Source organism: Monomorium pharaonis, chromosome 1 (genome assembly GCF_013373865.1).
Source record: "Monomorium pharaonis isolate MP-MQ-018 chromosome 1, ASM1337386v2, whole genome shotgun sequence".
Lineage (NCBI taxonomy): Eukaryota > Metazoa > Arthropoda > Insecta > Hymenoptera > Formicidae > Monomorium > Monomorium pharaonis.
In genome coordinates, this window is record NC_050467.1 from 12,454,937 (window position 1) to 12,479,908 (window position 24,972).

The 24,972-nt window shown below is 39.7% G+C and overlaps 1 protein-coding gene across 11 annotated transcripts in view; it reads right to left on the reverse strand.

The window, feature by feature from the left end:
• Positions 1–23,613, reverse strand: part of LOC105837251 (DNA excision repair protein ERCC-1-like) — a 199,889-nt gene extending 176,276 nt beyond the window's left edge. For 2 of the 11 annotated variants that reach the window (XR_004964808.1, XR_004964810.1), the window contains exons 1-2: positions 23,293–23,581; positions 20,997–21,178 (exon numbers count right to left, since the gene is read on the reverse strand). Coding sequence is in view for 9 of the 11 variants with exons in the window: in XM_036292872.1 (XP_036148765.1) it covers positions 20,997–21,072 (76 nt within the window). In the remaining 2 variants the exon portion in view is untranslated. Of the gene's footprint in view, positions 1–20,996; positions 21,179–23,292 lie in introns of all 11 variants that reach the window. The other 9 variants (XM_036292863.1, XM_036292861.1, XM_036292877.1 and 6 more) reach the window with 8 other exon arrangements.
• Between the last annotated feature and the right edge of the window lie 1,359 nt (positions 23,614–24,972).

Genomic DNA, 24,972 nt, shown 5'->3' on the forward strand with positions numbered 1-24,972 from the left:
TATTATAAAAAATACCTTTTTAAAAAAAAGTATTTAAAAAGCGCCAAGTATTATCATGTAAAAATACATGTTTTAGTTTATATAAACATCCATTTTCATAGTTGACGCATTTTCTTCATATCATTACTTTTGTAGATAAATATTTTTTGTTCTTTTTTGGGAAAAAATAATTTCATTAAAATTTCATATATTTGTAGTGTCAAATTAAAATTATTTTGTACAAGAACGGATTTTTAAGGGCGTTTCTTGCGTGCATATACTTGGTGCTTTTTTATACCTTTTTTTTTTAGTAATTTTGTTGTAGTTTTACTCATTTTGTAGTGACAGGTATCTCATTTCTTTTTATAATATATACGAAGATTCTTAAGACAATTTTGAAGTCCATATCATATCAAATTAAAGATTGAGACTGAGATAAATTAAAATGACAAAACAAAGTTATATTGGTTTTGGTTTCTTTTCTGATTATATTTTAATTCATTTTCAAAATATGCCTATTACATCGTGGATTACATTATAAAGGAAAATACAGCTGTGTTTAATTTGAAGATTAGTATAACATTATGCGTTATACAATCGGTATATTACAAAACATTTTCATTTTTTTATGGAAATAAATATTCTGAGATTAATACTTTGTATAAGTTAATACTTTGTGTTATGGTTTATTTTTAGTTATCATATTAAAAGAAAGAGAAGAAAAAAAAACACTTTATTTGAACTTAAAGTAGAAGAGTAGAAAAAGAAAAATGAGTGAACGGGTAAAGAGAGAGAGAGGGAGAGGGAGAGGGAAAGGGAGGAGAATAACATTGTGTAATAATATGCCTATGCATATACGTATGTGCATATGTGCATACAAACATGTACGTACATATATATGCGTGTGTGTGTATTTTATTTCTCTCTCTCTCTATCTTTTTCTTTGTGTAATTATTTCTCCTAAATATTATATTGTACACACTAAAAATTATATAATATAATTAACTTCAAGGCTTGGAATTAACAGTATGGCTGACAGAATATGTTTTAAAAAAATAATAGAATAAAGTGAACAGTTTATTCTTTTGAATTCTCAATGTATTGAAATAGGTAAAAAGCATGAAACCTTGTCTGAAACAATTACAACAAAGTATACACTATAATGCCACTCAGTTGGCCTGCCGATGACGTGGTAATAGGTTGAAATATGGGTAATATGTTTATATGGATGCCTAAAGATCATCTGTACAACATATCTTAAATTTTAGTAAATATAATACTTCAAACAAGAATATTCACTTCAAACAAATATTACTATCCAGAGTCCTACGTAATTCTTCTTCAATCAAGTTTTATAATATTCTTGAAACAAGAATAAATTCTTATTTTCCATTTATATGTTCCAAGAAGATTTATTAAAACATGTGCAAAATAGATTTATTATCAATAACTGTAAAAGAACAACAAATATAATTACAAGTGTACAATTACTTTTATTTTGTGTGTACAATTAATTTAACTATAAATTTAACCATAATATAATTAAATATAATGCTATATTAATGCAAAAAAAATGAAAAGTAAGATATGACGTGTTGTTCTATATTTGAGAAATTGATTCGTAGTCATTTTGTAGTCTTTCGTCTCATGTATGCCTCAATTTACAATAAAATAAGTTAGAGAATCAAAAATATAACTAAAAATTTTGAATGTGATCTTTGTAAATGTATGAAGAGAATTGTATGAATTAGAATAAATTGTTTCGGGAACAACAAAGTATTGAAATACTTACTTTTTAGTTTTTAATTTGAATAAGAGCTTTATCAGTATATTTCTATACCTTATCCATATCCAACTCATATAGAATCAATAGCAGTTATTAAATAGACCAATAAGAGATACAGATAATCCTTGGTATTCATAAACATGTCTCCGATATTACAGACCATGTCATCAGCAGACCAGCTGGGTGACTTTATAATCTGTAACTTTGTTGTTATTTTGTTGTTTCAGACAAGATTTCCCTTTTTTTAGTTATTTCAATAATCTAAAAAAGAAATAGTTGTACTATATCTGAATTTAAGAGCCACACACTTGCAATATATTTTTTTTAAATAAAATTATAACAGTTGTAACTATTCTCTCTCTCTCTCTCTCTCTCTCTCTCTCTCTCTCTCTCTCTCTCTCTCTCTCTCTCTCTCTCTCTCTCCTCCTCCATCCTCCCTCCATTCCCTCCATCCTCCTCCAACTCCTCCCTACCTACCTCCCCTCCCCCTCCCTCCCTCCTCCTCCCTACCTCCCTCCTCCTCAACTCCCTCCCTCCCTCCCTCCCTCACTCCCTCCCTCCTCCCTCCCCCCTCCCTCCCTCCCTCCCCTCCCTCCCTCCTCCTCCCTCCCTCCCCTCCCCTCCCTCCCTCCCCTCCTCCCTCCCTCCCGCCCTGCCTCCCTCAATCCCTCCCTCCCTCCCTCCTCCCCTACCTCCTCCCTCCCTCCTCCGTCACCTAGCCCTCCACTCCCTCCCTCCCTCCCTCCCTCCCTCCCTCCCCCGCCCTCCCTCCCTCCCGCCCTCCCTCCCTCCCTCCCTCCCTCCCTCCTCCATCCCCCCTCACCTCCCTCCCACTCCTCTCCCTCCCCTCCCTCCCCTCCCTCCCTCCCTCCCTCCCTCCCTCCCTCCCTCCCTCCCTCCCTCCGCTCTCTCCCCCTCCCCTCCCCTCTCTCCTCTCTCCTCTCTCTCTCTCTCTCTCTCTCTCTCTCTCTCTCTCTCTCTCTACCTGGCCTGCCATAAGATAATGACATACTTCAAAAACTAAAAAGTACACCTTCAGATAATCCCTTTGATATGAATTGAACTGCTAATTCTTTATGATGGTTTGCTAAATTTAAAAAGGAATGAATCTTGGTAAATTTATCAACAGCAGCACACATCAGCTTAGAAGAAAAAGAATTTTGATATAACAACCAACAATTTTTCTATTAAGTGTACAAATAAGTTTTCGCGGTTTGACAAAAAATGGCCCCACCAGAAGATTATATTGAAATTGACAGATGTAAAATGTAATATCCCAAGTTTCGTCATCTGGCAACACTATAACCTTGAAGTATTAGTGATTCCGTATCAGCATCACGTAATTTTTTTCGTGCAAAAATGTCAAGTTTTATGCCGAATAAGCATCATTTGCGGGAACTTTTGATTTACTTCTTTAATTTGAAAAAATCTGCAGCTGAGGAGCATTGATTGCTTCTAGAAGCATATGGTAAAGCTGCTTTAAGTGAGAGAAGTTGTCAGAAGTGGTTTAAAAAATTTAAGAATGGTGAGTTTGACGTGAAGGACAAAAAACGCAGTGGAAGGCCGAAAGTGTACAAAGACATGGAATTGGCAGTATTATTGGAGCAAAACCATTACTGGAGCTCTCTACCAAACACAATTAATGAGATTGAGTCGGGCACTCAAGGAAAAACGCGCCCATTACTACTCCAGACAAAATTATTCTCCAACACGATAATGCTCGTCCATATGTTGCGGCGCCGGTAAAAACATACTTGAAAACACTCAACTGGGAAGTTTTACCCCACCCGCTGTATTCGCCAGACTTAGCCCTTTCTGATTATCACCTGTTCCAGTCGATGGCACATGGTCTGTCTGAGCAGCGCTTCACATCATATGAAGATACCAAAAATTGGGTAGATTTGTGGATAGCGTCAAAAGATGAAGAGTTCTTCCGACGTGGTATCCGAATGCTGTCAGAAAGGTGGGAAAAAGTAGTGGCAAGTGATGGAAAATACTTTGAATAAAACATAATGTACCGTTTCTTCACAATAAATTCCTAATTTTTTATAAAAAACCGCGGAAACTTATTTGTACACCTAATAGTATTTTTTAGAATAAAATTATAGGCCTGTTCTTTGTTTCTGCACTATTGAACTGGTGCAACAAGTTAGAATAAGACAAATATATTTTTTCTCATTCTAACTTATTGCATCAGTACAGCAGTGCAGTTACCAAGAACAAACCTTATAACTACAAATACTTCCTGACACAAAAAATAAACCGTTAATTTCATCCTATAATTATTTGGGGAAAAATTACGTTATTTGATACCTTTAAAGTCCACATATTCTGTCGAGCACTTTGTAAATTCCAAGCATTTTTCTCGTCACCATTCACTCTTTTCTTTTATCTATTCTTCTTTTACTTCAATTTTCAATAAAGTGTTTTTTCCTCTCTTTCTTTCAAAATAACTAAAAATAACACAAAGTATTAATCTTATCTCATAGTATTTATTTCACACAAAAAATGAAAATTTGGTGTAACTTATCTCTGATTATACAACGCATAATGTTATATTAAATTCTTCAAGTTAGGCAGAGCCGTATTCTCCTTCACAATGTAATCCACGATGTAATACGCAAATTACGCATAAAACTAAAATCGCCATTGATCTCGCGCACGTCAACACGTCACTAACCTCGAACTGTCACATCATCACCGTAAAACTCGCCGCGGATTAACCATTACCTCGACAGGCGGACTCGACTGCCAATCAAGACACGTAATTTCTCGTTCTGTTCTTCCGCGGACACAAACATGTACTTTTTGTCAATTCTCGTGTAAAAAAAAAGAATATTTATTTCTGATTATTTCATTATCCTATATTATTTACTGTTTTATGAGAATGTCTTTACTATAATTCTAATTACTGTAAATTTTTACATAAGTGTTATTCGATCCTTCTATGTTGATTTCTGAAAAACTTATTGTTGATTTTCACGTCATTATATTCTTCGTTCATTAGTATAACCCTCTCACTAGTATTATATTTATCCGCTTCTTTACTGATCTCAGAGGGATTAAGTGAGTGCTACTACCACGAGGGTTAACTCTGCACAGTTCTTCTTTCAGCTTCCCATCGGGGATTACACATATTAGATCATCTGTGACCTTTATTTCCCCTATTAATCGGTTAATACGTGTGGCTTTGTATATCTGGTGCCAGTGTCATATATGCCTATGGGGTGTCTCAGGATGATATAGAAAAGTCAAAACTCAGTAAAGCGAATTGTTGTTCCTGGGTCTTTCATGAAAATTCCTTCTTATTACTTTATACTTGTTTACATATTTCGTACTTTGTATCACCCGTGTCGATCAAAAGATGATCAGCCGGCGGGATCTACTAAAGAGTGACCGGTTGCGGAGCTAGGAGGGGAAATCGGAGGTGCAGCGGAAGGTTGAGACCGCAAAGCGCGCACGACAATGAGGCGGAGCTAGGATCGGAAGGGACCTCGAAGATCTCTGCTCTGTTATTGCACTATTTTATTGCACGCGTCTACTTACAGCAATGACACCAATTACCACTCGAAAAGACTTTAATTACATGCGGAGGCACTCGAGCGCGCGAAGAGTAACTCTGGCGAAAGAACTCGATGTCTCCTGGCAAAAAGCAAAAACGCGTGTGTGTGCCAGCGTGGTCGTTCACACCTAACAAGCGTGATCATGCTCGTCGCCTGCCCAAACGCTCTCTCGGCTCCCAACCCCCTCGTCCCCAAGCTGCTCGATCCACTTGAGCGGGGGGGAAGGAGCAAGACGCGCGCGGGCCGAGCAATAGAACACTTAAGGGATTGTATGAAATAAGGGGATCGTGCGAATCCTTCCGAGGATCCAAACATACTTTCTTGGGTTCACCTTATTATATGCCCTTATTTTAGGAGAGTTTGGTTTCTCTCATTACTTTGAGCTTTATTTAACCCCGTATATTAACTCTTTCGGTCGTAAAACTTTTATTAATTACAATATTTTGATATTTTGATATTTTTATCACTTGCTTTACTATTCTCTCACACAGTCATACGTACTTTTTATACTGGTCCAAGTGTATTTATATTTCTTCCCTAGTATATTACAGTGAAAGATATTATAGAGGCGATACATACTACAACCTTCAAAATGCTAAAGCATAAGGATAACAATCAGGGGAATATTTCTCCCCCACCGCAGCATATCAATAACAAAAATAAATACAAACCATTGAATTCTAAGGACAAATCCAAGAGTAATAGGAAGCGTAAACCTGTCTCTCCAGCCTCAGAAAATGCCTGCAAGATTAGTAACACGCAAACTACGTCGCCTCCATCTAGTATAATTCACACTGATTACTATCCTTTAGATGTATCACAGGAAATCGTTGTGACAACAGTCAATGGTCTAGTTTACACCGCGCGACCTGACCTATACCCTAACCTATACCCCGACCTAAAGTAGGCTACTAATAAACTGTTTACACGCGTTATGTTGTGTGGCCTAAGATGGGTCAAGGATCGTCAAAAAGTGGCCTGACCCAAACAAGTCTGCAAGCGTTTACACCGTTGTGAACTATCAGATTGGGTCGGATATAGTGTATAGGTCGCGGACTAAACGTACGATGTAAACGTGCTCAATAAAACGGAGAGTCCCACTCGTGACTTAACCCCAAAATTGGATAGGCGTGGATACTTGGAAGGCCTAGTATCTAACCGATATCATTCATCGAGCATTGGTCCATATATTGTATATATTGAAGCGTTTTCGGAAAATTCCCAAGAAAGAAATATCGGCAATCTACATCCTAATAGCATTGGATCAAGACTTTTTAAAGAAATGAAAGTAACATTTCTCCCCTGTATGATAGCAGCCTTAATATTAGAAAAAGAGACAGGAACATTGTTTCTATTGGTTTCAAGTCACAGAAAAAAGCCAACATTTTTTTGGATTATAAAGGTCTTCTTCCAAGAAACTAGATAGCGTATATTCCTAATTATAGAATATATAGAATTTATCGTACAGGAATAATTAGAGATATATCACAGGAATTATCTAACAAAAAAATACTGGAAGGATTGAAATGGCCAAGTGACATTGTTTGCAGACCTAAAATAATAGTCATTGAGAGACTGAAATATCTAGATAGAAAAGACAATAACACACTTCGTGCATCCTCAGCAGTAAAAATAACTTTCGAATCAGATTTGCTTCCTGAAAGCTTATATGTTGTTAAAGTAAAACATAGAGTTTATCCTTTCATTAACAAGATCAGAAAATGCTTTAACTGCTTTAGATGGGGCCACTCTACGGGTGCGTGTAAAGTGAAAGTCAGATGTGAAAATTGTGCTTTGGATCACCACCACTCTAACTGTACGAATATTACGCCAACTTGAGGGAATTGTGGAGGCAAACACACTTCATTGAATTTTTCTTGTCCTTCTTTCCACCATCATAAACTCATCAATTATGTTATGTCTTATGCAAACTGTTTGTACATAAGTGCTAAAAGGATAATTAAAAATAAGAATATATTTCCAATGTTTCGCAGATTCGTCACATACTTAAACCTTCAGCATACCTTGGTTGGTCTTCGTTTAACTTCCCTAGAACTCGCACATCTAATATGCATAATGAGAACATATACTATTCAAATAGTAATCTGACGCATAGGACGGGATCCAATATTCCTCGTAATGCGCATGTCAATCTTGAAAGAAGGGATTTGATTGTCCAGGAGAGAGACTCTACTCCTGGTGATCATAGTCTTCAGCGGGCTTCTGACCATTGGCAACCTTATCAGTCAAACCAACAATTAGTGTCGCGCATGTTCAAGGCACTTTACCCTCAACTTCTACGGCTCTTACTCTGAATCATCGTAGAAACTCACATACATCGCAGGCGTCTCTATCTTCTCTAAGAGCTCCATCAGTTTCAGACTCGACACAGAGACTCAATGTTTCTTTTTCATTCATTAATATTTGTAAAGGAAAAAATATAGACATTAAAACAGTGATGGCAGACATTGGCAGACTTTTAAGTTCTAATAACCCCGAAGAGAAGAAAGAAAAGAACTTCTCCTATTACTTATCAGCAATGATTGATGGAATATTTATATAACCAGTCTTATTAGGATTAACCCATATGTAGGCGGACTATTATTTATACAGTATAAAAATGGATATAAAGATCTTACAGTGGAATTACAGGGGAATTATTAACAAAAAACAAGAATTGTCTAATGTTATCTCTGGTTTTGATATAGTCTACCTCCAGGAAATTGGCTTTCATCAATCCACAGGTTTGATTTTAATGGTTTTATTTCTGTAAGGAATGACAGAACTGGCGACGCTCTTGGTGGTGGTACCGCTATATGTAAGAAGCAACCTAATTTTTAAGCCAGTTGATATATGTAGGTCTTCCATTTCCATGAATAAATATAAATGAAGTATAAATTATTTCGAATTTTTGCGGAGTTGCTTTCTTCTTCACATTCTAATCCGGCGGGAAAAATCTAGTTAAAGTTATAAATAGGTCTCCTTTTATGTTACTCAATGACGGATCTTTTACAAGAATCTCTGCAAATAAAAATCATAATAGTGTGCCTGATTTAACCATGATTTCTGATCGTTTAATGTCAGTCTCTACTTGGTCTATAGGTGGTGATCCTATGGGTAGCGATCATCTGCCAATAATTTTTACAATCAGTGATAATGTTTATAGTCACAGAAACAAAAATAAGAATACTGCTTTCCCACGGGAATCTGATTGTGTGTATAGAGGATTTCTTGACACCACCCACGTGAGTTCGAAAACATTCGTTAAACTATCATGTGACAATACTAATGTTGCTACTGACTCTCATCTCTCTGGTGCAGAATTATATGCGAATTGGTCCAAAAACATAACTAGGAACGCTATTTGGGCTGGTGCCAAACTCATTGACGGCAGAGGTCAGGCAGTGGTCTCTGACAAGAAAGAGTTCACCTTTAAGTCAATCATACATATTAAAAAGAAGAGTACTATCGATAGACCATTGTGGGATGACTGCAAAGAAGCGGTGGAAAGGAGAAGATTGGCTTTCGTAAAATTTAAGAATTTCCATTCTCGAGCTACTTTACTGGAGTATAGGAAGATTTCGGATGAAACAAGGAAAACTATCCAAAAGAAAAAAAGGGGAAACTTTAAATCATTTGTTAATGAACTCAGTTCGAACGTAGGAATTAAAGACTTTTGGAAAACAATTAAGGCCTTTAAGAAGAGTTCGTTTCTCAATCCAACTGCTCCACCAGATAATTATAAAACTTATCAGATTTTTAATACTATAAATAACTTGGCACCTCCTTGGATTCCCCAACCATTTGAGGAGGTAAAGTCTTTGGAGATCACGATGAGGATGTTGTCTTCAATATACACGAACTTTGTACAATTGTACAATCACTAAAAGTTAAGAGCTCTCCGGGACCAAATAACATTAGTAATGCATTATTGAGAATGCTACCTCTCAAAACTATTGAATCATTACTTACAATCATAATCAAATTTTAAAAGACGGTTCATTCCCGGAAGAATGACATAATATTAATGTTATTCTTATCCCTAAATATAAGAGAAACGAGTTTAGACCCATCTCCCTGGCTTCTAATACGTTTAAAATCTTTGAAAAGCTAATTCTGAGAAGAATAGATAGAATAATTGAGAGGGATAGAGTCTTGCCTAGGTGTCAGTATGATTTCTGTAGAAAAAAAGTCTTGTGAGGATTGTCTTTCTTTGTTAAATTTGGAAATTTATCGATCATTTTCAAGAGGAAACATGTCTGGTCCTGTCTTCTTCGACATTAAATCCGCATATGATAATATAAACCCTAATATCTTATTTTCTATCATTAATAATCTTCGTATACCGAAAGTTTTTAAAACGGCTATCAGAAATTTTCTTTCGCCAAGACACGCTCATTTTTATGAATCGGGTATAAGGTTCAACGATAGACAAATTAGAAGAGGTTTACCTCAAGGTTCTGCCTTGAGCCTTTTACTTTTTAACATCTATGTCAAAGACATTCTGTGGCATGTTCCATACGAGTGTCAGACTATCCAGTTCGCCGATGACATTGCGATAATCTGTTCCGGTAAAGATATAAATAATATCAAGGCTTCTCTGTCCATGGCTTTCTCTAGGCTGAATGTGTGGCTTGGATCTCTCGATCTTGAACTCTCAATCCCTAAGTCTCACTGCATAATATTTAATAAAAAGAAGTCGGTATCCAGCACAGGTGAATTAGCTGTTGAAAATAAATCAATCAAGTTATCGACGGAAATTAAATACCTGAGCACGATCTTGGATGAAGGATTGAGGTGGAAGAGCAATATTTCATCTTTGAAAGCCAATCTATGAAATACGTAAATATCTTGAAATGGATCGCGGGTCCATCGTGGGGAGTTAATCTATACCATTGTCTTAGTTTTGTGAATGCGACAGTTGGTGCACGGTTGGAATGGGGTAGTATGTGGTATATGAATGGAGCAAACTCACATGTGAAAATAATTGAAAAAATTCTTAGTCACTCATTTAAAGTTGCCAATGGTCTTCCTAAATCAACTCCAAACAGGATGTGTTGGAACTTTTGTTCCCAGAAAAGCCTTATTAGGCGAATAAGTATGAAAACAGATATATATCTGGGCAAATCGATCAAACTCAAAAATAACATTATAGTCAACAAAATTAAAAACTATTATATAATAACTCAATCTAAAAGAATAGACAATAGGAATATACCCTTTATTGTTAAGAGATGGCCTTCCGTCAGACCCTATAAAAAATTTCTCTTTAAATGGGAAGTTCATCCTGTTTATTCTTACCCGCTCTTAGTTTCACAGGATAGAATTAAAGTGGACGGAGAATTTGACCTTTTGGCAATCCAATGTGTCAATCCTAATAATGCATTCTGTAATTTAATCAATTTTAGAAAGGAGACAGAGAATGAAGTCGCAATATTCACTGACGGATCTAGGATGGAGCTGGAGAATAATGGTTTTCTTGTTGGATGTTCGGTATTCGTGCCACACACTAATATTTCATATAAATATAAACTAAATCCTTTTTCCAGTTCCTTCGCTGCTGAGGCTGTTGTAATATTTAAGACAACTGAGATTGCCACGATGAATGATTGGTGGTTTGTCAATATGTGCACTGACTCAAGAAGTAACTTGGACATTTTAGAATCATCCTGCGAAATCTATAGGCATACTTGTAAAAGACTTGATCCCTGGGTGGAAAGAATTAGAGTCTTAATGAAATTAAAGCTCAGGGCGGATCAGTTAGATTCACGTGGTGCCCGGCACATAAGAATATCTTGGAAAACAAAATTGCAGGTAGAGTAGCGAAGGGCTTTGATGGGTAAAGCTATTGAAAATAATATACATTTTCGGAAATGATCTTCTCGTTGAGGGAAAGTTACGCTGAAATGGATAAAGAATATCTAAATAAAATTAATATTGGAACTGGTAACTATTACATGAATAACTTTGCAGAGTTAAAAATAAAAAAAGTATTTAAATTTGGACTTCCGCGTAAACAGGCTTGTATTCTATCCAGAATCATTGTGGGATACTCTTATATTAATGCAATCAAATATAAATTTGGCCTGGTTGAATCAACGGAATGCGAGTGCGGTCATTCGTACCAAGATGTTAATCATGTTTTTTGGGAATGCTCGAAATTTATAAATGCGAGAGAAACTTTATATAATAAGCTGTACAACTATAAATGTATCGCGCCTTTTACAATCAAATATCTATTAAGTATTCTCGACAAAAAGATTGCTAAAGCCATTATCGCTTTTGTTATAGAAAGTAATATTCAGATATATTTTAATTTTCTTAGTGATATAGTCTTGTTGAATGTTTTTGCCAAGGGACCTTCCTTGTAGGTTGTTGCGAGCATGCTCCGATGCAGTCGGTTGGATCACAAAGGATAATTGGAACGGATTAAAGACACAGTCTCCACCCACGACTTTTGCCTATCGGAAACACTAACAAATGGTACTTTGTCTCGTATGAGACAGAAATCCAACTGGGTGGTAAAGAAGAATTCTCGTGTCACATTCGTAACCATATCTATCGCGCGAAAAGCAAAAGTACAAATCCCCACCATCTGTCCCGGGCGACAACAACAATAATAAAAATGACTACGTTTTTTAAAAATTTTACTCTTGATGCGAAACTTTAAATCGCGATATCTTCGCTCATAAGTCACGTAGCGGAAAAATAAAAACACTTTTGTTATATAAATCGGATGCAAGCTATCCATTAAGCTTATTTAGAAATCAATCGATTCAGCCGTTATTGATCCGATAATCTATGGAATCTTGCAAACGGCGTCTCGCGAAAATAAAGGCACGGTAGTACCTTGCGCGCGTACACTTGGCGCGAGGCACTACCGTGCCTCTTGATCGTCCTAGAATTCAAATTAAGGTTTTTAGAACAAAAAAATATATTTAGAATTCATTTTGACTAAAATACGATATTTATTTTTAATATATTCTTTAATTAAAGTTAATGACTTATTGTTTGCGACCGCGGAGTTTGCTGGGGCAAGCATGACGCGGAGTGGCGGAAAAATAAAAACGGCTAAGCTTACGTTTCACTCACACTTATAATTTCCACAAATAATTTCACAATATATTTACAACAATGTTCTCTTACTTTAGATAGCGAGCGCGTTGCGTGATTCACTAGGTGCGGATCGCGCGGGAAGCAAGCACCGCGCGGGCGCTGAAATTACGCGGCGAAATGCGAAGAGAAAAAAGGCGAGACGTACGGATGAGGTGGCGACAACGACCCGTTCGCAGTACTCACTTCTGGCGGCAGGGCGCGAAAAGTGCTCGACTATCGCCCCGAGGAGATGACAGCGTTTCTTGAGTGTCAGACGTGATTGGCTCGTTGTCGCCACCACCAAGTCAAGTGCTGTGCCAAAAAATGTCCATATAAAGCAATGTTGTCATGAAATGAGACTGCCCTTCGAGCACCAAAAACTCCGGTGTCAACAAACGCGCTCACGCAAACAAGAACGATCTCGAGAGATCTACCGCCGTTAAGGTCTCAATACGTGAGCGAATATAATTTCCGATGATACGAAACATGCTGCCCGCCTCGTTAGTAATTACTGACAATAGGTACTTAATGCCGAACCGGAATTGGCCCGGTCAGCGGGCGTCAGAGCGCAGTGAGTTTATGAACGCGGCGATACTTCGCGAAACGCGGGTCGTGGGCGCTGAGTCAGCCTTGAGGCTCCCAATACGACACGTGGGCGCGAGTGTAAACATGGTCGCGTGTGTAGTGACGGTGAATTTTCCGTTTCCCTTGCCACGGCCGAAACCGGGGGTGTGCCGTCCGTCGTCCGAGAAGCAGGTAAGGGGTGCGTGGCAGGCTAATCGGCAGAGAATCCGGGCCGACCCGGGGTCGGTGCGGTTTCTTCGTCCTGCGGTTCGACGTCGCTATCGTGTCGCGGCAGCAGCACGATCCTGACCCCCCCCCCCACCAGTCGCTTGAGTGTTGTAGTGGCCGTGCGCACGGTAGCCACGCGCACTATTCCGTCGTCGCCTGGATGGACCTCGATGATGCGGGCCAACGGCCACCGGCACGATAGTGTTCGGCCGATCACCTGCGCCAGAAATCGTCCCGCATCTTTTGCAGGCATCGCCATCGGGTGAGTCGGTAGGAAAACTCCGCGGCCAGTGAGGGCGCCAGCACAGCTTTCAGTGCAGCACCTGTCAAAATGTGGCCCGGGGTCAAGGCCTCCAAGTCCTCGAGATCATCGCGGAGCGCTTGTAACGGGCGAGAGTTTAAACAGGTCTCGATCTGAGACAAAACAATAGTCAGCTTTTCAAAGGTAAGCGTAGCTTCCCCTATAACTCGTCTGAGATGGTGTTTAACCAATTTTACGGCGGCCTCCCACAGACCCCCGAAATGAGGAGCGGCAGGGGGGTTAAACTTCCACTCCACGCCCTTGATTGCCAGGGTGTCCACGAGGCTCTGGTTCTCCGTGACGGCGGCTCTAAACAAGGCTCTGAACAGCTGGGCTTCGGCTCCTATAAAGTTGGTGCCTCGGTCGCTGTGCAAGGTCAGGCACAGCCCTCGGCGCGAAACAAAGCGGTAGAAGGCCGCCAGAAAGGCTTCGGTGGAATAATCCAAGATCAGCTCGAGATGCACGGCTCGCGAGAAGCACACGAAGATAGCCATAAAGGCCTTGCGCACCTTGTGTCCACGGCCCGACGCAGTGCGGACCTGGATGGGCCCCGCGTAGTCCATCCCGATGTGCGTGAACGGCCGCGAAACGGTGACGCGCAAGGGGGGAGCTGCCCCATCAAGGGTTGTGGTGACGCCGCCCGCCATCGCACGCAAGTCACACAGCGGTGGATGTGGCGCCGAACTTCCTGTCGGCCGCCGGGAATCCAGAAACGTTGCCGAACCAGACCTAGGGTAAGCTGGACCCCGCCGTGTATGGTCTCCAGGTGGCAGGCGCGAATGATAAGGGTGGTCAGGTGCGACCTTCTAGGCAGTATCACCGGGTGACGCTTGTCCGGGCTCAAGATGGCATGTTTGAGCCGCCCGCCAACCCAAACGATGCCATGATCGTCTACAAGGGGGCTCAGTCGAGCGAGAGCGCTGCGGCTCGGCACCCTCGATCCCCGTGTCAGTGAGCGCCGCTCATCGGAGAACCAGACGGCCTGCACGATCCGGATCTAGCGCTGTTGAGCCTCTTCAAGCTCCAACGGAGCGAGTCCGGCGGTGGGCGCGGGCGGTCGCTTGCGGCATGCGACCAGCCAGCGGGCGCACCACGCAGTCACCCGCAACAGCTGTGGCAGTCGAAAGAAGGTCTGCAATATCTCAGGCTCCACGCACGAGGTCGCTAGGTAAGTCCTGATCCGTTCCTCCGGCGGCGGCTCCACCGTCAGCGGCTGGTTAATCAGGCCCGGCCCGTCCTGGGAGAGCCAAGTCGGTCCGGTCCACCACAGTGAGTGCGAGAGGAGTTCCCGGGGAGTCAGACTCCGAGAGGCGCAATCCGCAGGATTCTCGCAACCGGCCACATGTCGCCACCGAGCCCCCGGAAAGACCTGTTAAGTCTCGGCCACGCGGTTGGCGACGAATGTCTTCCACCAAGAAGGATGACCCTGAATCCAGGCCAAAGTCACCGTAGAGTCGGACCACAGGTAGAGCGGGGCGCCCCGGAGCCCCATGACCTCCGTCACGTGCGCCGTCAGTCTGACCAGGGTCGCCGCGCACAGCTTGAGACGGAGAAATGATACCGGCTGTACGGGAGCCACCTTGGTTTTAGCCTGTAACAAAAAAGCGCACCGGCCGCCCGCCGCGGGCGGCGTGCAAAGGTACACCGCCGCAGCGTAGGCTCTTTCCGAGGCATCGGCGAAGCCGTGGATCTCCAAGTTCGCGCTAGCCCGGTCGGTGGACACTCAGCGCAGCACGTGCAGTCGCTCCAGTAGGGGCAACTCCTCCAGAATGAGTCTCCACGCCTGTTCCTCCTTCGGTGCCACCAGTTGGTCCCACTCGAGGTGTTGCAGCCACAGCGTCTAGATGACAATTTTGGCAGCGATCACCACTGGCGCTAGCCATCCCATGGGATCGAACAACCGGGCAGTCTGCGATAGTACGGAGCGCTTGGTCACGAGCTCCGCCGCCAAAGATAGAACCCGGAAGCTAAAACAGTCCCGCCGCAAATGCCACAACAGGCCCAAGGCCGAGTGATCCGCATCGATCTCCCAGGCGCGGAGGTCCTTGATCTGGCAATGGTCGGGGGGAACGCCCGACAGGACAGCCTCCGAGTTGGCAGCCTACTTGCGGAAAAGGAATCCCCCGGCGCGGCAGAGTCCTATCAGCTCGTCTCTCAAGGACTGCGCCTCGGTGAGGGTATCCGCCCCCGTCATAATGTCGTCTATGTAAGTGTCGCAGAAGGCGCGTCTCCTCGTCGGTCGCCAGTTGCCGGAGCGTCCGGATGGCGAGAAAGAGCGCGCACGCCAAACCGTAAGTAACGATGCACAATTGATACTCTCTCACCTGCTGAGAAGCGTCTGATCGCCATAAAATCCTTTGCAGGTTTCGGTCTTCCGGGTGTACCAGGATCTAGCGGTACATTTTCTCCACGTTGGCAGTCAGCACGAACCGGAACTGGCGCCACCTCAATAACGCGTCGGCCAACGCCGGCAGGAGGTTTGGGCCAACAGAGAGGTAGGCGTTGAAGAAATCACCGGACGGTAAACGAGAGGAGCCATTGAAGACCTCTGATTTTTCTGGCGGACGGGGCCCCCTTGAGGACGTGGTGAGGAAGATAGCAGAGTCTTCTCGGCGCATCGTCCAGCGGCGGACACGTCACCATGTGACCCAGCTGCCCATACTCATCCATGAAGGTGTGGTAGAGTTGACGCAGCTTAGGGTCTGCCTTGAAACGGCCTTCCATGCAGCGGATCAAACACTCGGCGGCACGGCGGGTTCCGCATAGCGGGGGCAACTCGGGGGCTATCGGAAGGCGCACCATGTACCGACCGTCAGGCTGGCGGCTGTGGGAGACGGCGTAAAAGTCTTCGCACCGTTGTTCTTGCGCCATAAGGGGTGGCGGTCCGCCGGGAAGCTCCTCCTGGCGCCAAAATTGCTGCACGAGCTCGGTGAGGTCAGCGTCGTCAGAGTGACACTGGTGAACAGATACGGCAGCGACGAGTGCGGAAGCGTCGACTATGCCGGAAAGGATCCAGTCCAGGGCGGTGCGTTGGGCAATCGGAGCTCGCGGGCCGCCCTTGCGCAGGCCTTCCTCGATGATCGAGGAGTATACGTCGGCACCTAGAAGGATGTCAATCGGGTCGCCAGCGCGGAACTCAGGGTCAGCCAGTCTCAAGTCGCGAAGATGGGGCCAGTCTTCCGAGGCCACCGCGACACGGGTACCATAAGCCGAGATGCGCGGGAGAACGAGAGCCGAGACGCGCGCAGTAAATGCGGAGGCGATTGAGCTCAGTTCCAGGCAAACGCGACCGCGGGTGGCTCCGGTCCGCTGACCGCCAACGCCGTATATGGACACAGAGGCCGGCAGGCGCGGGAGATACAGTCTTTGCGCGAGGGTCTCACTGACGAGCAAGAGCTCGGACCCAGGGTCGATCAGCGCTCGGGCAGTGTGTTGATCACCGTACCTGTCGTTTACCTTGACACGGGCTGTGGCCAGCAAGACGGCCGCGGTCCTCTCCTCCCGCCGCCGCACGTGGTGAGACAACGCGGCGGCGTCGCGGGAAGGGCTCGTTTTGGAGTAGGCGTCGTGGATGGTGGTGTGGTGACGCGCGTTACACGCAAGACGACCTCTTCGACTGACACTCCGACAAAAGATGTCGGCCGAGACAGTTGATGCACAACCGGTTGTTCTCCACAAACTCTTTCCTCTGAGCGGGCGTCTTCTGCTGGAAGTCGCTGCATTGCAAGACGTAATGGTCCTTCTGACAAGCTGGACAGCGGCCCCTCCTCTGTTGGTCCTGCGTCAGATTCGAGCGAGCCGCCCGGGAGGACCCGGTCGTCGGCTTGGCGGGTGTCGCGGCTCCAGCCTCGCCCTCCGCAGGACTGAGCGCCTCCACCGTCCGCAGGCGGCGCTCGAGGAACTCGCGGAGTTCCTCGTACGTAAGCGGGTCCCGGGAATGGCTCACGTCGTCCACCCATTCCCTTCGAGACTTTGGATCCAGTATTTCGTTCACCGTGTGCACAAAGAAGTCGTTGTCGTATGCGGTTTTCCGACCAATGCTCTCCAGGTTTCCCGTGGTTCGCAACATGCAGTGCACCAGGCGCTTCAAGTCCGCTACGGACTCGCTCTTCATCTTCGGAGTAGCGGAGAATGCGGAAAGGCACGAGCGCACTAGAACGCGCTTATTCTCATACCGTTCCTCGAGGATGGTCCGTGTTTGGGCCGATGGTGGGCAAGTTGCGGATACGTTCCTCTGCTTCACCTTGCACTCTGGTTTTCAGGTAATGCAGGCGTTCCACGTCGGCCAACGACGGGTGCCGATCAAGTATGGATAGAAAAAGATCTCGGAAGGCCGGCCAATGCCCATATAAGGCAATGTTGTCATAAAATGAGGCTGCCCTTCGAGCGCCGACCGAAAACTCCGGTGTCAACAAACGCGTTCACGCAAACAAGAACGATCTGGAGAGATCTACCGCCGTTAAAGTCTCGATACGTGAGCGATTATAATTTCCGATGATACGGAACACTTATAAAATTAATTTATGTTAAAAGTTACAAAAAAATTATAACTAAATTAAAAATTACATAAAAATTAAATTAAATATTTATATAAATTAAACGTTGTAATTAAAAAAAATTAGATTATTCTAAATAACAAAATAATTGCAATATGGCTCATCAAATAATTTAGCATTCTGTTTGTAACAGGATGCTAAACAGCCCGTTAAACTTGATTGTCAATCAACCGATCAAACTTGATTGAAGTCGATAATGTAGAGTCATTCGTTTATCCTCGTTCATAAAAATATTTGCTTCAAAATACAAGTTATGTATCTTATACGTACAAATGAATGGTATCCCGCAGTTCGGAATAGATTGAAAAATAAGACTATAATCGTCAAATTACGATTACAAGCCTTAAAAAAGTTATTTGTAGGATCAAATTTTATTCAAGTGCTTTTCACTACAGATTCTCAGTGAAAGCGATTAAAAATGAATAAAAATGAACAAAATTTGATCTTACAAATAATTTTTTCTTACATCTTGTAATTGACAAATATAGTCTTATTCTTCAATCTATTCTAAACTGTGTACATATTCAATTGTACATATAAACTACATAACTTGTATTTTGAAGGGAATATTTTTATAAAAAAATAAACTTTAACAATTTTTTTGCATTTGTGATCTTGATCTAATCGTCCTCGAGTCTATTGTATACAGACTTTAAACGTGTAAAAGGATTTTCAATTCTGTAAATTTAATTCGAAACTAAATGGTTAAACAGAATGTCAGTAAAACAGACAACTTTAGAATCCCCTTAAGTTTATATGAAACAATCTTGTTTTTCATATTTGATTATATACATATTTTTACAGTTTTTCTTTCATATAAGTAAAATTTTTAATAATTATTCAGTTTAGTTACTTCTAAACTAAAATTGATAAATTTATACTCATTTGACAGGTTTTTACACAAACAAATTTAGTAGAAAAAAGTGTCACTGTCATTGCGAAGCAAAATATTAATAGTTAAGGTTCTTTTTTGTAAATGTATTGTATCACATCCACTGAAGGATATCTCATACTTTTGGCTAAGCTTTTTTTGAGGGTATTTAGTGTACCCTTAGTTTACTCTGTGTATTCTGGCTATTTGGATATCCTTTCTTAGATCCTTTCTTCTTTTTGTTTTCAGATTATCTTACCAATTTCTTTAATAAAATTCCACTAGCTTTAGAGGTTCAATATCTTAATTATAGTTAAAGTCTGATTAAGAAATCTGTCATATCTACTTGAATTCAAATGAGAATACAGAAACGCGCGTGCTGCCTCGTGGAAAATGCATACCAAGAGAGAAAGAATAAATAAGGCAATTTTCTAGCTAGGACATACTGATGTTACACTGTGTTCCGCTGTAGAACGTTATTGTTGGAATAATTACAACTATACTTAATTGACAAACAATAATATTGATGCTAATAAGCATCAAGAAAAAATTGATATTAAAATTGATATTAGAAATTATCACATTAGTTAAATATAAAATTTCTTTGAAAATTGGTAACATTGCTTATGTGGGTAAATATACCCACATATTTTACATGCTTGTACTCAACTTTCTACCAAGTGGTGTAACACTGGCTGTGTTCAGAAAAAGCAACTTTGCAACTGTTGTAAAATTCTTTAACACAATTGGTTCTTGGAGTTCCTGTTGAATCTAAATGTATAAACCAATGATATATAAGAATTTTATAACAGTTGCAAAGCTACTTCTGCTGAATGCAGCCATTACGTCAGTTGGAACACTTTATGTTGGGCATTATGTTACACTGTGTCATCTGTGTACCTTGTTGAAAAACAACCTAAAACTAGCTATCCTTGTCTTTATACAGTCTGTATAAAGAAATTACTTTTAACACAAGTTAACAAACAGCCAAAACCCTGAGTTAAAATAAGACCAGCATTTCTGTACTGTTATCAACAAACTTTGCCCCTAGATTCGAATTCAAGCTAATATTTGACCACAAAACAAGTATCCAGTTCCATAATTTAGTTTAAGTTTAAATAACATTGTCTAATAAAATTTGTTTTACATAAAACAAATTCATCTGTTACTCATTTTATAGTCAAATATGTTGAATTTGAATCTAGGAGCAAAGCCTGTCAATAATATGATAATGCTGCCTTAATCGTATGGGAGTCCTACGCCCAAATTTTACCTAACCTAACCCAATCCAATTTTAATCGCAATTTGGCCACAATTTGTTTCAAATCAGAGATTACAACGTGATTTTTGTAATTAAATTGTGACTAAAATTAGGTTAGCTTAAATTTAAATGCAGATTTCCCATAAGAGTTTAATTAACCATGTTCAATAGAAAATTTTATTTTCTATAAAACAATTTCAACTATTGGACATGGCTAATTAAACTCTGATGTTAAATTGTACAACTAGATACACACATGCTGGAACACACAGCAGAGCATAGTTTCAAATTTTGCACACTTTTTGTATGCGCATGTGGGCAAGGGCATACTCACATTACTATATACATTCCGTCAATGTGACAGATTTTCTAACCTAAAAAACATCAACTTTAACAAATAAGAGGCCTGTTCTTTGTCACTGCATTGTTATACTGCAATAAGTTAAAATAAAACATATATTTCTCATCTAATTTATTGCAGTACAACAGCGCAAATATCAAGAACAGACCTAACATCTCTCTTTTCAAGATAAAGCAACACTTTTTTCTGCCAGATTTGTTTGTTTCATGTGAAAACGTGCCAAATAAGCATAACTTCATCAATTTTGGTTTAGAAACAGCTAAAATAAATAATTATCAAAATTAACTCACTTGAAATTAACTAAGTTAATGTTATTAATTATGTAACTTACTATTTACTTTTTAATTACTACTTAATCCTGTAAAATTTTATATAAATCTGCTCATAAATTGCTAGATTATTATTTTGCTTAACAAGATAATTTAACTTACTTTGGAAAGATGTATTTTTAGTTTGTTTTGAAGTGGATACATCCAAATCTTCTGTATTTTCATTTGTGTTATTCATTATATAAATATTTTTATGTACATGATTCTATAATATATCTAGTTCAGTTTATCTATCTCAGATTTTAATAAAAGTATATTTGACTAATTCCTTTCAAAAACAAAATCTGAAAAAATTAATTTTGTAAAAGATAATTTTTTAAGTTTTCTATATGAAAGACTGCATTTTATTTTAGTAAATATGCAATATAACACCTCCAATTTTCCTCTTGGTGAACTTGTGTATTTTTGTACATAGAATTTTTCTATAGAAGAAAAATCACTCAAAAATCAAAAATCCACTCAAATCTTTTTTACAAATTTAATTTTAGTTTTTTTATGTTGGTGAGTAAGAATATGATAAATTTATAGCTGCAAGAATATTCTACATACTCTTTAATATTCTTAACTGTCCGTCTGTACATTGACCCCAAAAGGGAACAAGCGAAATTTTCCACTTGTGTAACCATAAGATTGTTGATAAGCGGAGCTTAGCTCCCCTCCCTAAAAAAACTTAGTAACAGTAGGTACTCATACCCGGAAGGACGCTTCGACCCAGCGCTTGTTGTTGACACAGCAGCGTGTAAAGTTTACAAGTGTTCCCAAAAAGACTCAGTGTACAGACCGTGTATGTATTTCGTGACGATAAGAAGTATTTAATTTTTATATTTTTCTTAATTGTTTTGTTATTTTTATGATGTTTGTACTTGAGTTACAAACATAATTTGCTTTTTTAAGTTTATAAAGGCGAATCACAATGACTTCACTAGGACTTCAGAGCAGATTTGTTATTTTTTTCGAAAGCGGCAGACTCAGATATACAATATTATAATTTCTTTAATTTTGATTATTTTCCATTATATCTGAATTTTTTATAATATGTACTATAATTTTTATAATAAAAAAAGATTTGTGTAAAAAATTGTTATTTTATTATATTCCCATTACCCGAAAAATATCTTATTTTTAGTCATACAAATAATTATACTTTTTGCAACTAACACATAAAAAACAATTTTTTTTTTTGAAAGGTCATACCTTAATCTAAAAAACCTCAAAATATTTTTTCTTAATAATAATTTGTTATTAAGTTATGAATTTTTTTACAAAATTCTAATTTTTGTCAATCTCGAAACATTTAAAATGTTATTGTAAAAAAACTTTTTAATAAATGACCAAAATAACTATTAAAATTTAAAATATAGTTACTCAAAAGTAATTAAGAATTTTTTTAAATTTTTTGCATGTATTTAACATTAAAAAAAGAGGACAGGACAAAAAGGGGTCAGTGTACAGACCGTGTTAGTGGTAATAAGTGTACAGACAGAAGGTTAATATTGCAATTTATAAATTAAATGCAAAATGAGTTATTCAGTCAAACAATTCAATAACAATTGTTGGCTTCTTGTTCAAGATGTTATTGGTAACGTTAAATTATGTCATCAAATTTATACATATATTTATTTTTATATTGCAAGCAATCACATACCATTCTGTCGTAATTAAATAACATTTTAAAAAATAATTTTCATTTTTAATTGAGCAGAGAATATTTATTACATTAATTAAACAAGGGAGTATTAGTTTGTGATTAAATCTTTAATCACAAACTAATACTCCCTGCTATAATTAAAATTATTTTTCAGAAAACTTTTATTTTTAATTAAAGTAGAAAATATTTGCTAATACAAATAAAATATAAATTTTTTATCAGAAACAATTTTAAATATGCAAAATTAATCAAAATTATTCAACTATGATCTGCTAAATTTTGATTCTAGAACATTGATCATGATAAAGAGCCACAATTTGGCGTAATCAACATCTTAAACAAGAAACCAAGGACTGTTATTAATCTGTTCAACTAAACTCATTTTAATTTATAAATTGCAATATTAAAAAGTATGACAACATTAAAGAGCACACAGAATATCTTTACAGACATAAATTTAACAAGTTCCTACTTATCAATACCAAAAATGTCAAAATTAAATTTTTTAAAAAGGCCACTTAAACAACAATTTTCGTCTTATAAAAGCCACACATAAAAATATTTACAAAGTTAGAAAAGAAAAAATGGGAGGTGAAAGCGTTATACTGCATTATACTATTTACATTTAAATTGTACAATATGTAAAAAAATGTCCTAAAAATGTTTTAAATTTTTTAAAATGTCCTGTAATTGAAAAATCTGACTACCTTTAACCCAACTTTTTAGGATATATGACACAAAACATCTTACTTTTTCGATTTCTTTTTAGCCCTGGTAGAATCCATTCTTTTTTTTTTTTATATAACACTCGTCCCTCCCGTAAATTACTGGGACAATATGATTATTTCACAAAAATAAATGTACTAAATCTTTTTATTTTAAAACAGTGTACTGTAAAGGTGGAAGTACATAAAATTACAGGAGCCATAAGGCAGAATGCAGAAGCCATAGCGCATGCGCTATAGTATTACATTTTGCCATGGATAGATAAATGGTTTGTTCTTTCTAGCTGCACTGTTGTACTGGGGCTCGATTCTTGAATTCATTTGCAAGAGATCAACGTATTGGAGTGCGTTGGGGTGAATAGGAGCATGTTGGGGCATGTGACGCGAACAGACCTATGGAGTTTTAGCATTGGCTTAGTTTACATCGTCAAAACCTTAGTACGCGTATTAAGTTTGGTGCGCACCAAAGCCTTAGTACGGGCGCGTTTACATCGAATGTACTAAGCATGTACTGTGAAAAATATAATGGCTTAGTTTACATCGTGCATTTGATACGCGTATCAGGTACCATATTCGTATCAAATTCGTACTAAGGGTGCATTCCGAAATCTACTGACAGTACTGACAGTACTGCTACTGAAATTACTGGGTTTGAGCTGTTCCGAAACGCCAGTGAATACTGGCAACACTGAAAAACGGAATGCGTTTACAGTCAAACCAGCAACTGTTGACGCCATCATAAAAACCTAACCTATTAATGTACGGCGGACGGCGGCCATATGCTTTACTGAATTTGCACTACCTCCGGACAATGTGTAAAATTAGCCGGAAGTCAGTAATTCCCTAGGGTCTATTTTTGTAGAATAGATAGTAATTTACAGTTGCTGACAGCACGCTGAAAATGATTTCGGAACGAAAAAACAGTACTGTCAGTACTGGCAGTAGATTTCGGAACGCACCCTAAATATTTAGTACGCACGATGTAAACGCTGCCGGATCAATTTGGTACGAGCGTATCAAGTAGGAGTATCGTACTAAACTGATACGCGTACCAAGTGATACAAATGTCGATATAAACGCATAAAACGCATTTTAGAGAGAATTTAGCAATTGAGCATAACCTCAGTGCTAAAATCTAAAAACCGGTGTGAAAATGTCTTAGTAGGAGACATCAACATGAATTAAATTTGTATTATATTTTTCACAGCACATGCTTAGTACATTCGATGTAAACGCGCCCGTACTAAGGCTTTGGTGCGCACCAAACTTAATACGCGTACTAAGGTTTTGACGATGTAAACTAAGCCAATACAAATTTAATTCATGTTGATGTCTCCTACTAAGACATTTTCACACCGGTTTTTAGATTTTAGCACTGAGGTTATGCTCAATTGCTAAATTCTCTCTAAAATGCGTTTTATGCGTTTACATCGACATTTGTATCACTTGGTACGCGTATCAGTTTAGTACGATACTCCTACTTAATACGCTCATACCAATTGATCCGGCAGCGTTTACATCGTGCGTACTAAATATTTAGTACGAATTTGATACGAATATGGTACCTGATACGCGTATCAAATGCACGATGTAAACTAAGCCATTATTGCACCAGGGGCTCTATTCTTAGGTCTGTTCGCATCACATGCCCCAACATGCTCCTATTCACCCCAACGCACTCCAATACGTTGATTCCGATGACGCC